The sequence below is a fragment of the Odontesthes bonariensis genome, chromosome 22 (genome assembly GCF_027942865.1).
Source record: "Odontesthes bonariensis isolate fOdoBon6 chromosome 22, fOdoBon6.hap1, whole genome shotgun sequence".
Lineage (NCBI taxonomy): Eukaryota > Metazoa > Chordata > Actinopteri > Atheriniformes > Atherinopsidae > Odontesthes > Odontesthes bonariensis.
The window spans coordinates 22666779-22679228 of NC_134527.1; the positions used below are offsets into that span (position 1 = coordinate 22666779).

General features: G+C 38.9%; 1 protein-coding gene across 11 annotated transcripts in view; it reads right to left on the reverse strand.

Moving 5' to 3' along the window:
* The window catches only part of mast4 (microtubule associated serine/threonine kinase family member 4), a 117518-nt gene that overhangs the window by 18394 nt on the left and 86674 nt on the right, over positions 1–12450 (reverse strand). For 5 of the 11 annotated variants that reach the window (XM_075455411.1, XM_075455408.1, XM_075455416.1 and 2 more), the window contains 14 exons: positions 12314–12402; positions 8531–8600; positions 8331–8351; positions 7833–7911; positions 6252–6406; positions 6091–6166; positions 5792–6001; positions 5107–5208; positions 3591–3723; positions 2573–2634; positions 2354–2445; positions 2004–2212; positions 1744–1882; positions 35–167 (listed from right to left, as the gene is read on the reverse strand). In XM_075455411.1, the coding sequence (XP_075311526.1) occupies positions 35–167; positions 1744–1882; positions 2004–2212; positions 2354–2445; positions 2573–2634; positions 3591–3723; positions 5107–5208; positions 5792–6001; positions 6091–6166; positions 6252–6406; positions 7833–7911; positions 8331–8351; positions 8531–8600; positions 12314–12402 (1570 nt within the window). Of the gene's footprint in view, positions 1–34; positions 168–1743; positions 1883–2003; positions 2213–2353; positions 2446–2572; positions 2635–3590; positions 3724–5106; positions 5209–5791; positions 6002–6090; positions 6167–6251; positions 6407–7832; positions 7912–8330; positions 8352–8530; positions 8601–11619; positions 12013–12313; positions 12403–12450 lie in introns of those variants that run through there. The other 6 variants (XM_075455412.1, XM_075455410.1, XM_075455414.1 and 3 more) reach the window with 4 other exon arrangements.

A 12450-nucleotide genomic window follows, 5' to 3' on the forward strand; every position in this document is an offset into this window, starting at 1 on the left:
CATATTGCAAAAAGCTTGAGTTGACCAACACTACCTGCTTGTCAGAGAACTCCCTGGCATCCTTCTCTATGTGTCCTTCATACAGGTTAGTGGTCATATTCATCAACCCGACTTTGGAAAGTCCAAAATCGGTGAGCTTAATGTGGCCCATTGAGGTCACCAGCAGACTGAGGAAGACAGAAAAGATTCACTTAACTGAAATGAAAAACAACAGACGGATTCTATGTTACATGTCCTGTTTTAACAGCGTCATTAGAAAAATGAAGTGCTAGATTTGTAAAAATGATCAATAAATAGCATTACATGTTTAATGTAGTGGGATATTTGGCTTGGGGGTCTTTAAAATAATGATAATAACTGGATAATTGGACATTTTGCCGTTGATAGAGTTTGGGTTTTGGTTATTTTACTTGCTTGGCCAATGAAAAGACTTAATTGATACTAAACAGGGATGAAACTCAACCAGGATAGAATGAATTTGCACTACAGAATCACATTTCTCATATCTTATGTCTTTTTAATTTGAAATTTTTATCGTTTTTTTGTATTTGTATACTTGTTCATTATAACTGCACCATAAAAACACGGAAGCACATTTAATTTGCTTGGCAAAAAGCCTGAAAACTTCTGGTTTGTCAAGACTTGTTAAAATTTCCTTCCTGAGTTTAAAGGCTCCCAGTTTCCAACACAACTACAGGCATCATTACGCATTCTTAGAATCTATAGATATGCATCACATAATAATTATCCCACATTACGTTCAACTTTTCAGGTACCAAAATTTCCACTTTAGTACTTTCCATTTGTGATGTACTGGTACATAATTATTGCCCTTGAAAGAATGAAAACTGTTCCTCTAGTTACAATCATAACTTGCTTGTTAGCTAAATAAAGCTAAAGCTACCAGGTTGAGTTTCATGACACTCCGAGCATACGCAGAGGAAGAACTCATGGATTGCTTTCTTTAATATGAGCAAACAGGATTTGGCCGTAATATAGGAGGCACTCTGTGAGCTTCACACGGAAATGAAAAACTGAAAAGAAAAACTCTGTTTTTAGTGATTTTATTTTTTCATTTTGCTGTAAAGTATTGATTTGATGAAGGCCGCTTGATATGACACATCTTTGCAGAGATGTCTTTGATATTGTATTGCTGTTGTGGAAAAACTTGTCCTCTGACAGTTCCTGCACAGTATGAGTCAATGTTCTAAAAAATAAATAACAAATAGGGTCAGAATCATGTAACGCAAAAAAATAGAAATAGATATTCTGAATTCATTGAAGCTCAGCTAAAGATGAAAATATTCACATGGATTTTTATTAAGATTGCTTTCCTAAAACTTCTGGGTGCAGCAGTCCCAGTCCAAAACAAACCGAGCCAAAAGCAAAAGTGAAATCTGACTGGCAGAGCTTAATGGAGCTCCAGAGCTACATGGACTTTTTCCTGCCTTTGTGGGAGACTTTTTACCTGAGGAATGGGATTTATTCAGTGGAGGAAAATCTGGAAACCTGGTCTGAATTGAACAGCAGTCACTCACACATACCAACATGTACACACTTTTTAAAAAGAAAAAACGCTGCTTATTGCTTTACTGAGGTTTAAAATACTGTATATTTTACCTTTAAAGTACAGTTAACATGGCATTCAGATGGATGGAAGAAAATAAGAGCAATGTTAAAATTCAGTTGCTTTTTCTTCTACCAACATCTGAGAACGTTGAGGTAAAATGTATGAGGTCTCACTTGTCAGGTTTGAGATCCCTGTGGACGATGCCGTAATTGTGCAGATACTCCAGAGCCAGTACGGTCTCTGCAAAATACATCCTGGCCATATCCACAGGCAGAGGACCCATATTCTTTAAAAGGGTGGCACAGTCTCCCCCTGCAAAGATCAATAGAGGGGTGTTACAAGTATGCTTAAGAAGAAAAAAAAAAAGAGGGCATTGTTTAGAGGAGATTGCTTTGAGCTGCATCACATGGCACTCAAACAGACACCGACTGACCTTCAACATACTCCATAACCATGCACAGGTGCCGGCGTGTCTCAAAGGAGCAGTACATGGACACAACAAAAGGGTTCTCAGCAAAGGTGAGGATGTCCCTCTCCACAAAGGCCTGTTGTATCTGATTCCTCAGAATAAGATTCTGCTTGTTGATCTTTTTCATTGCAAACCGCTGTTTAGTCTCCTTGTGGCGAACCAGATAAACAGCTCTGTGGAATAGACGGTTTACCAGTTAGCAGCAGGGAAATTACGCCCGCGCTTAAATCAGCTCAACCTTTTCCAAGTTTAAGTTGATCATTAAAAAGATTCTTTTTTTTCTTTGGGGAAGAAAAAAAAAGAAGGAACCTCACCCATAGGCACCATTGCTGATGAGTTTTGTCATCTCAAAGTCCAATTCACAGGGTTTCCTTCGGGACCGCAAGACTGTGCCGAGGCTCTGAGACTGAGGACAGTAAGAGAGACAAACACCAAAACAAATCAACAAGATAAAATCTTTACTTCACCGCTTTGCCAGCGGTCCATATGGACTAAATGCAATACAATAGAATAATCCCTTTTTGAGCTCTTACAGAGTCATCCGTTTCTGGGGTTTCGGCGATCCCACTGTCACAGCTGGTCAGTTGAGCAATTTCTACACAGAAAAAAAACATAAAAACAGGCAAAAAAAGATTTTTTTGTTAGTTTATTAGAAACATTGATATTCAAATGAAGACAACAAACATGTCTCCAATGTAGTTATTCAAACAGAGGCATCATAAAATAACCTTTTAACGATGAAAACGGCATACTTAAGACTTTATTCGCCGATGGGCTTTGAGGTGCTGACTCTGACATAATGTGACTTGAGGGTAAATGGGGTGGAAATCAAATTTGGCAACACAAACACATGCCTAACACTCGTTTTGAAAATCACCACTCCAGAACAAGAGCTGATTAGAAACCACCTTGCATCTTTTATATTTTGTCTGTCTGTGTGCAACAATGTTAATGTCCATGTGTGCACTCTCACAAAGGGGGTGTTTGTCTCATCCACAGAGGGCTTGGAAACACATTTCCACTGCTATTTAACATCTGTCCCTCCTCGGAGGTTTGCTTCAGTCACGCAAGGCGCTGGCAAACGAAACACAAGAGACACTCGGGGGAAATGTGTTGAGAGATTGGCTGACGAGCCAGCCTGTGTGGATCTGTAAATGGTCCGTGGGGAAGCCATTCCTTTCTAATTTGTCATAATGAATGTTGTCGGTTACCAATTCTGCAGAGACAGAGGGTCATTAGAAGGATGGACTGCTCGGTGCAGGATGTTTGTCAAGAGTAACTCTTTATTTTTGTTGTTCTCCACAACTCGCTTCTTTCATTCCTTTACAAACCCATCATGCATTTCTTTTTTTTCTTTTTTTAGCTTTTATTATAAAGCCTTCTGAGGGAAGGCTGTAAACGATGAAAAATGACTGCACACATTTAACTTTTCCCCATATTTATCAATCACTGTACCCCAATTCATTCTAACCAGGTTTTATTTTGTGTGTGTGTGTGTGTGTGTCATATTAGCACTGACAATAATGATGATAAACTGAGTGTTTCCTGTACCTTCAAGAGGATCTCGAGTGAGTCCCAGCTGGCTGATGATGTAACGGGGGATGTCCGTTTTGATGCCCTGGCCCTCTTTAGCGTGTCCTTCGGCAGCTTCCAGAAGGTGGTAAAATTCTTCTGGGTCAAACTCCTGAAAGTGGCAACACATTTTAGTATACACTGGAATGTACAGTGTAAAAACGACCCCTTAAAGTACTGTTTATACACATAAAGACTAAATTACCACTGTTATGCTGCATTTACCGTATCTCAGAAGGGAGATGCTGAAACCTTTTCAAATTTGATGCAATAATAGGGGAAAATAGATATTTACTGTATGCCCCCTGGGCTTTCTTTGCAGACTGCTTTTCTCATCCACCCCATACTTTAGGAAAAACTATACTGGCTTTAAAAACGTTGAAGGCTCTCTCCAGAGAGAATTTTTTTGAAAAATGATGCTGCAACATGACTGGCTCTGTAAAAGAGGACCTGTACGGTCTGTGAATATACAGGACTCACTCTGAGGTGATAAAACTACAATTCACATTTTCAGGTGCTTTGACTTTAAAAGAAATATAATATATGTACTATATTGCATGTCTTTTAATAGATTCCACAAAATGTTACACATAGATTACACAGGGATTTATTTAAGGTCCAACGCGTAGGATGTACAGTAGTGACTAGATGTTCCAAAGAACTCCCAAAGGACAATGGTTACAAAAAACACAAAAGGCTCAGTCGAGAGACACTGTTTGGTTTGTGCCTTCTGGGCTACTGTAATCTGATTTTGTTTGATTTTAGTCAGGCTAACATGCTAGCATCCATTTTAAAAATCCAATTTTGCTTGAACTAACTCAATAACTTAGTGTTGAATAGAAGGCACCACTACCAGTTATAAATGTCTTTTATAATCAAATTTGATCTATTTTCTCTTTAAAGCACATAAAAAAAAATAAAAAAAAAGATTTCCCTCTTAATCTTAACCGAAGTAACATTTTCGTGCAATTTGCTTGAAGTCTGGTAAATCTAACTTTGATATTCAATCTCTTGTTTGGATTCAATTTTCTCTAGATGGAAATATCTGACTTCTAACTGCTCCACTATTTGTAGGTAAAGCTTACAGAGCGGTTACAGTAAAACTGTGATTAACTGAAACTCACTATAAATGCTACGTGACGCTAAAGGGAGCTGCTGAGTTGCCAGTCTAATTTAGTGACTCAAGGATGATCTGAATTAAGATTAAATGTGCCTGAAATTACATGTGGCAACACAAACACGTCCTAAACAAACACAAATTATAAACATGAACAGTCTTGAGCAAATGCTCAGTGTGGAACACAGTGATTTTTCCCCATTTGTTTGAGCTGTGGCGTGACAGTTATGTCAGTAATTAAAACGGTCTTAATGAATTATTCATATGGGGTAAAAAAAAAGTAAATCTAAAGAGTGTTCTGAGTAACAGATTAGATGGGATGAATTTTAGTTCCAAATCAAAGACATATTTTAGATGATGTTTAGTGATGAAACGTACCAGACATTCCAGCAGACGAGCGGGTCGTGCTATCACTATGAGGATCCTCTTCACCAGCTCTCTGATGAAGTTCACCTCCTCACTTTCTGATCTCTCTGTGGACTGCACAACAAACAAACAGAGCAGACACAAGATACTCTCAGTCGTCTTACATGCCGTCATACTGATAAAAGGCAGGAATAATACAAAGGAGGAACAAGCTCTTCATTTCTTTCATATATTAACTTTACACTAAGATCACAGGTTGGAAAATCTAACATTCAGAACATCAAAAACTGATAAAAACTTTAATGAAAACGTAAAGTTCCGCTGCCCCAAAGGTGTTTCTCATGTTATGCAAGTGCTTAATTTGTACAACATAAATAAAACACAAAATTTACCTTCAAACTTATTCAAATTTCCAAGTAGAAATGTGTCAGTAATTAATTTCCAGCTAATTAAATCAGCCAGAGCAGTCACAGTTTGCGAAATGGGTTTCTTTTTAAATGGAGCAACAAAGGTTATAATGCAGGTGGTTGGACAAACCCATCATAATTGTGAACTCATAGAGGACATTCTCACTAAAGACTCTTCACATTATAACTTCTGTAAATGTAATTCAGTCAAAATGGATCTTCGAGCTGTGAACTTCTAAAATTTCATGGAAAAAAACAAACATTTCTTTCACTTTCAAAGATGCCTTCACCTCTAGAACAAGCCTCTCCAGCTTGTCAGTGAATTCGCAGAAGTAGCTGGAGGTGATGAGTCCTAGCCGACTCTTTTCCAGACAGTCTCGGGCAAGTTCAATTATCTGGTGGTGGGCAAACCCGAGCACACCATCTGCCAAAGGGAGGACGCTCTCTGGAGAGTTGCTGCGGATGATCTCCTGAATTTTTTCCTCCATCTGAGCTGTGGCCTGCAGTGACATGGGGGAGAGCAAGCTGGGTAAAACGCACGACTGTCAGTGGTCAGACTCGGTTGCAGGTAAGTTACTGTAAGCCTTACCTTAGGAAACCGCTCCTTGTAGACGTGATTCATCATAATAATCTCATGGTCGTAACAAGATGGAGATCTTCCAGGGCTGAAAAATATATATCAGACAGGAATCGGTGACAAAAAAGCAACAACGCTGTAGATGTCTGTGAAACATCAGAGGGATTCGGTACCTGAGACTGCGTGAGCGGGGTCGCATGGCCGCCGCCCTGCGGCATTCATCCCCGGAGATGCTCTCGGTGCAGAAGTGCTTGGAGAGGAAGTGCAGTTCATCAGGTGTAGGCTGGAAGGGCAGCTGGTGCAGCTTCTCCTGTGATGAACAGGATGACTGGAAATGAAACAAATATACATTCAACATGAAAAGAAAAAAAAAAGTAGATGAGGTTTTTCTCTGCGTGGCTTTAAAAGAATGTGCGGTAAATACAGAGCGGCTGTGTTTGATCGTCTTTATGAAAATAAAGACACGCTGTTTATCTTTGGTTTATGTTCACCTCAGTCATCTTAAGCTTTGGGGATCTTTTTTTTTTTAAATGGAGGTAATTTGGTTGTATTTTCACCATCCATTAAAGTGCATTTGCTCTTTTTCAGCAATTTGTACAATTAGACTCCGACTTCTGCCCCCTGCCTTTGAATGCAACACTGAGTACCATGTTTCAATGACATTACGTCCCACATCGACATTTTTTTTGACTGGATAATCAACCACTTCAAAAATATACATGAATTTCTGCTGAATAACGCAAAATGTTAATATTCTACTTTGCTGACTGGAGAGTAAAACTGACGTTTGTCATTCCGGTGGACTCAGGCAGTCTTTATGCTAAGCAAAGCAGCTGCTGGCTCCAGTTTTTGAATTCAAACTTGTATGAGAGTATCAAACCCTAAGCAACTGCAAGGAAATGAGTAAGAAAATCAACCTAAACAATCATGTGTACAGATGAGTCATGGTAACTCATTAAATCGTGCTACAACTCTAATAAATTTACACAAAACAAAAACCTTCCACCAGGGAAAAGAAGAACACGCTTCCTGAAGATGGCGTGAATGGCAGGAAATGCACTGGGACCAAAGACCACACAAAAGAAACGAGTATGGGTCATTTTCCGTCCCCCTGCCGCTCTGTAATTCCTCTCGTATATTCCGTGTATAAGTGTGTACATGTATTGTTAGTATGTGCAAGCTGAGACCCACTTCCTATAAATGATTATAGACAGATGCAGACGGCGGAAGTAGACACAGAAACGGAGAGAAATGTGTTTGTTAGCAGAACTGCGTCCTTGTTAAAAGTCCTCTCAGACATAGTTAGTTACATGTAAAAACACGAGTTAACACAGGTACCATGACATAAATTGAACTACGTGTTAAAGCCACTTTTACTTTGCCTCGTCATTTGTTCTCTGTGATAACTTGCAGTTTTTAACCCACAACTACTTCATATTCAAATATTACAAATTTGATAATGAATGTTTTTAATACAATTACAGTTTAAGACTATAATCTAAAAATCCTAAGAGGTATTATCATACTTCCAACTTCATTATATGTCAACAATAAAAGGGATTTAATTTGTTGGTTTTTTTTCGCAGAAAGCAAAGCATTTTATATTATGAATTCAGTACAACCGCATTGACTTTTAAAGTTTTATTATTTAGATTAAAGATGTTTTGTTTTAAACTATATCACAACAGACACTTAAACTGATGAGGCTGATGGATTTAATTTCTTGTCGGGCACAGTGAGCGTGCGATGCTTACAGAGACTGTGGAGCTGGGTGTGTTGGTTCCATATCCAGAGGACGGAAGAGAGGCCAAAGACCAGCGGCGACCATCCGTCCTGCAATGACAAACACATCAGGGACCCAACAACTAAAATAGCAGCTTTTTAAACTGCCACTGAGTGAGGAGGAGTCATCTTTGAACAAATACAAGAAGTTATTGCACCAAGCTCATCTACATGAAGACACTCCCCCATGTTTGCACTCAAAGCATGTGAGAAAACTTCAAAAACCTAAATGATCACATGACTGTAGATGAATACCGGCTTTGGTATTTTTCATAATGAATCCTATTAGTCACTTTAAACAGAAATTGGATAAAAAGGAGGGAAATGAAATGAAATGTCTAAATTAAGTATAAGAAGACTTCAGAGTCAGAGGGAGACAAACTAATGGAGGAAGGTGTGAACTTTACAGAATACTTTGGACAAATGTGGGGTGATTTGAGGGCAAATGGAAAATCCTAACTTAAAATTACCTGTCTGCTCTGTGGCAGTGACTGTGGATTATAATAAAAATACAAATAAATGTGTTATTGATGCCACTTTTGACAGTATAAGTAGACAAACTATATATTTGCACACCTGCTGGCAGAGAAAAACCTAATACTTTTATTGACTGAATGGCTACAAGTGAGAGTGGTTTACTTCTATAATCATGTATCTGGGGTTAGGTTACCTTCGTGCAAAGGAGAAATGAGCAGAGGCACTGGGAGAGAAATTTCTGGGGCTGTCTTGTGGGCTTGTTCCTGCATGAAAATACACACAGAAAAGAGGATTCAATAAATTCAAAAGAAGGAAAGCAATCTGCATGCAAAATCATAAATAAGACTCCGGTATCAGTTTGCAGAGTGTAAATAATAACTTACATCTGCTTTATCGCAGATCAGAAAAACACCACATGCACGTAGCATTCCAGCAAATACTCTCTGGTTATTTCTAGTCCTTTAAAACAGGAAAACTGCATGCTAAAATATAACACTGAGGTTCTAAAGTCATTCCCAGCTGACTGAACTCTAAAGCTGCAACTTAATCAAATAATTTCTCCTTTCATTAAGGCGCACACCATTTTCTTTAACGAGTCAGTCCACTAACTCTCACACTTCAGAAGCTGAAACTGCAGAATAATTGGTTAAAATGATGACTATCAAAATGAATCTACAAAGTTCACTCAAGTTCATTCCAGTCATAAGAGTCACAAAGCTGGCCAGAGACCAGACCAACACATTGTTCCTCACATTTTCCAGTTAAACACACAATTCAGATCCTCGAATCGCTCGTTCAACTTTCCACTTGCTCGTGATTCTAAAACAAGACACTGTAAAGATGTGTCTGACTGTTTAATGATGTAACCTGTAAAATACCAGCACTCAATAACAAAGGCATCACGTTTATTGTGGGCAGGAAAAACAGGTGTCAGCTATAAACCAGCATGAGTAAAAATCAAGACAACAGACATGAAACGTGAATGTAAAACACGTATCAGCAAAGACAGACGCGCTTATCTAAGAGGATCCATCAGTGTCAGAAACTAACGTCCAGATAAAGAGGTGTGACTGGCAGAGACAGAAAGCCTGATTTCTATCAAAACAGGCAGAAAGAGAAGATGCAGCAAAACAATCCCATAAAACTACACTTGCTGTAGTTTCATTTTCTCTTCTTACCAACATTAAATGGTTGAACTTTGAAGAGGTGGTCAATTTTAAATGTGATCGGTTTAAACCCCAACAGGCTGACGAGCAAATAACTCATTAAAACTGCCTTAATGCTGCTGTAAAAATCCAACTGGGCAAAAAATAGAAATAAAATAATAGTGATTCGAAAAGAAAAGAAAAATTCTCTGAATATTTCAAAGCTTAAAGAAAAAGACGAAAATGTTACAACATGATCGAGGATAAAGACTGAAAATGGTAAATGCTTAAATCAGCCAGTAGAAGGAGGAGCCAGAACATTAGAAAGTTAGAAAATCTCATCATTGTGTTTTTCCTGAGCTGGGAGGCGACTGCAAAAACACGAAGCCCAATCAGTAAAGGCTCCGTCCAGTAAATCTGAGAATGGCTGAAGTATCATTATCAAGAGATGGTGACTCATTTGATGAAGTATAAAACTGTTGGACGTAGCCGGTCTAATGGGCACTTTTAAATGAACTCTTTCATAAATCTATTCAATCCTGTGAAGCTGCTTTCACTCAGGGCGGGGTGGGCGCTGCGCTCCACTTTTGAAGCCATTCTGTCAATGTGTCGCACGACATGAGAAGGGAACTGCAAGGTTGGGCGTGCTATTCGTGTTCTCTGCACTGAAGTCAAAAACAAATACGACTTGGCTCCGCAAACGACTCGTTGACGCGTTCAATCAGAGATAATCTGGCAGATCTCAACAAAGCATCCCCCTCATGCAAAGTGCCAGATGTTCTATGATGTGCTGCCTCAAGTTGGTTCTTATTTTGGGGGTCTCTGTGTGACTCGAGCCTGAAGAAGACCTGGAATGGCTCCAGAACGAGACTAAACACTCTGAACTCCCGCTCCAAGGATACGAGCTCTAAGCTGGGCTTTAGTCTGAATGCAGGAATCAATTCTGAATGCTGTAAAAGCAGTGACAAAGATTTCAGTCAGGTTGGGGGAAAAAAATGGGGCATCTTGGCAAAAAAACTGCATCTTAACTGAATCATGACATCGTATGTAACATGTCTCTAACAATAGTTGATACTTTACTCAAGTCATACTTAGGAATGAAGTAATAAAGTAGAATTTACTTGAACTGAATTCAAAGAAAACAAAAAAAAAATAAGACGACAAACAAGAAAAACACAAAAAAGCATGAAAATTGTCACGAATAGCAAACCCGGTCATGGAGTCCTTTCTTTATGTTGGAGTAATGGTGACAGAACCCCTGTTTCAAACTCACACATTCAGCATCGTTCTTATTTTTTTATTACGTCTAAAATGTATATTCTAACTGTTTGTAACTTGTTTTTTCTTTCATTTGAGGCAGTCCTTCTGCCTGTTATTGATTTTGTTGATCTAAATTCTGTTTATTCAACCTTTAGGGGAGCTTTCCACCTCTTCAGGACAAGCCCTTTTCATGAATAACTTTGGATGCATGTATATCTGAGAAGAAAGCAGCAGCAGCAGCAACGTTTCAGCCATTTTTTTCTTTGATTATGGTCCATGTCACTAACAGGTTTCGTGAAATTAATCTTCTAAGTGAAAAAGAATATATATTTTTTATCTTTATTAATTTCATCTTGCTGAAAATCGCCTCTTGCGATAAAGACGGCAATTAGCAGTTGTGTTGCAAACCCTTGATGGAAAAACAAGCAAATGGTCCAGCATTAGTAATTACATAATTAATTAATTACATCCTCCACTGAGGGTGGTACCAATTAATTAATTGTTACTGGTTACAGTACCACTGTCTCATGCAATAATGATAAAAGGCCTCTTACATAGTGAGAAACATAGTGATAGAGCCACTAAATCAATTTAGTGATGAATACCATCCATTTAAGTGCACTATAATCTAAATCTGCCACTTCCAAAGTACAATGTCTTCCGTTGGGAGTTAGACTGCACCTTAAGTAACATTGTCTACTCAACATTGTCTGAAAGTAACAACAGGAAATAGTCTACAACATCTTTTATGAAAGGCGTTCATAGTCGTGAGCAAAGCTTTGATCTGCAACATCAAATCTCTGCAGAAATTTCTAAAACAATTACTCTTCATAATGAGCTTATCCATCAGCTGAACAGAAAAAAAGGTTCTACTTACCTTTGGTACAAATATTACGTCTGAGCCACAGCGTTAAGTCATCCCAGAGCTGAACACATTCGCTCGCAAGAGAACTGAGGCTGTCGGAATCTGAATCCATCTAAAAGTCTGGCCACCTTCGTCAGAAACCCAGACTAAACACTGCGAGTTGCGCCTCTGCTTTCGCTTAGCAATGCCAGGAAATAAAACGCCCTGAGTTAAATGAGGCCTCCCCTCCCTCTGCTCCTGTGCATTTCCTCCCTGAAAGCCACTGCTTCCTCATCCAAAACAATCACTGCTTCTTAATTTGCCACTGACCTGATACAGACAATAACAATGTACGACAAAATCCTTCATTTCTGATCCTTTGGTTGCTTTTAGTCCAAAAGCAGCGTTTGCATCTTTTGTTAAAGGCAGTCAAAAATACTCAAATGTGCATACAAACTGTATTTTTCTTCATTTGTAAATATAATAGCATGAGGGCCCCAGATAAGAGCTGACATTTTCATACTGATATATATTGTTGCAAAGAGTGAGCTGAATATTTTCCTGTGTTGTTTTCCTTGCGTCGCACAATGGACTGCATTCCTGTTGGAGAACATTGTGAATTAATGGCTCCTCCTCTGTACACCATGCGGGTACGTTTCCAGCACTGGGGAAATCAAGCCCTGCTCACACATTTGTTGACATGAACATAAGGCGGATATGAACTTACCTGTAAGAGATGAGAGAGGAGAGTGAGGTCGTGGTAACCCTGACGACTGACCGCTTCCGATCAGGCTTTTTCTGTTGCTTGTTCGACAGCTGCAAAACCAGAGAGGCACATATTAGACAGGAAAAACTGTAAACAAA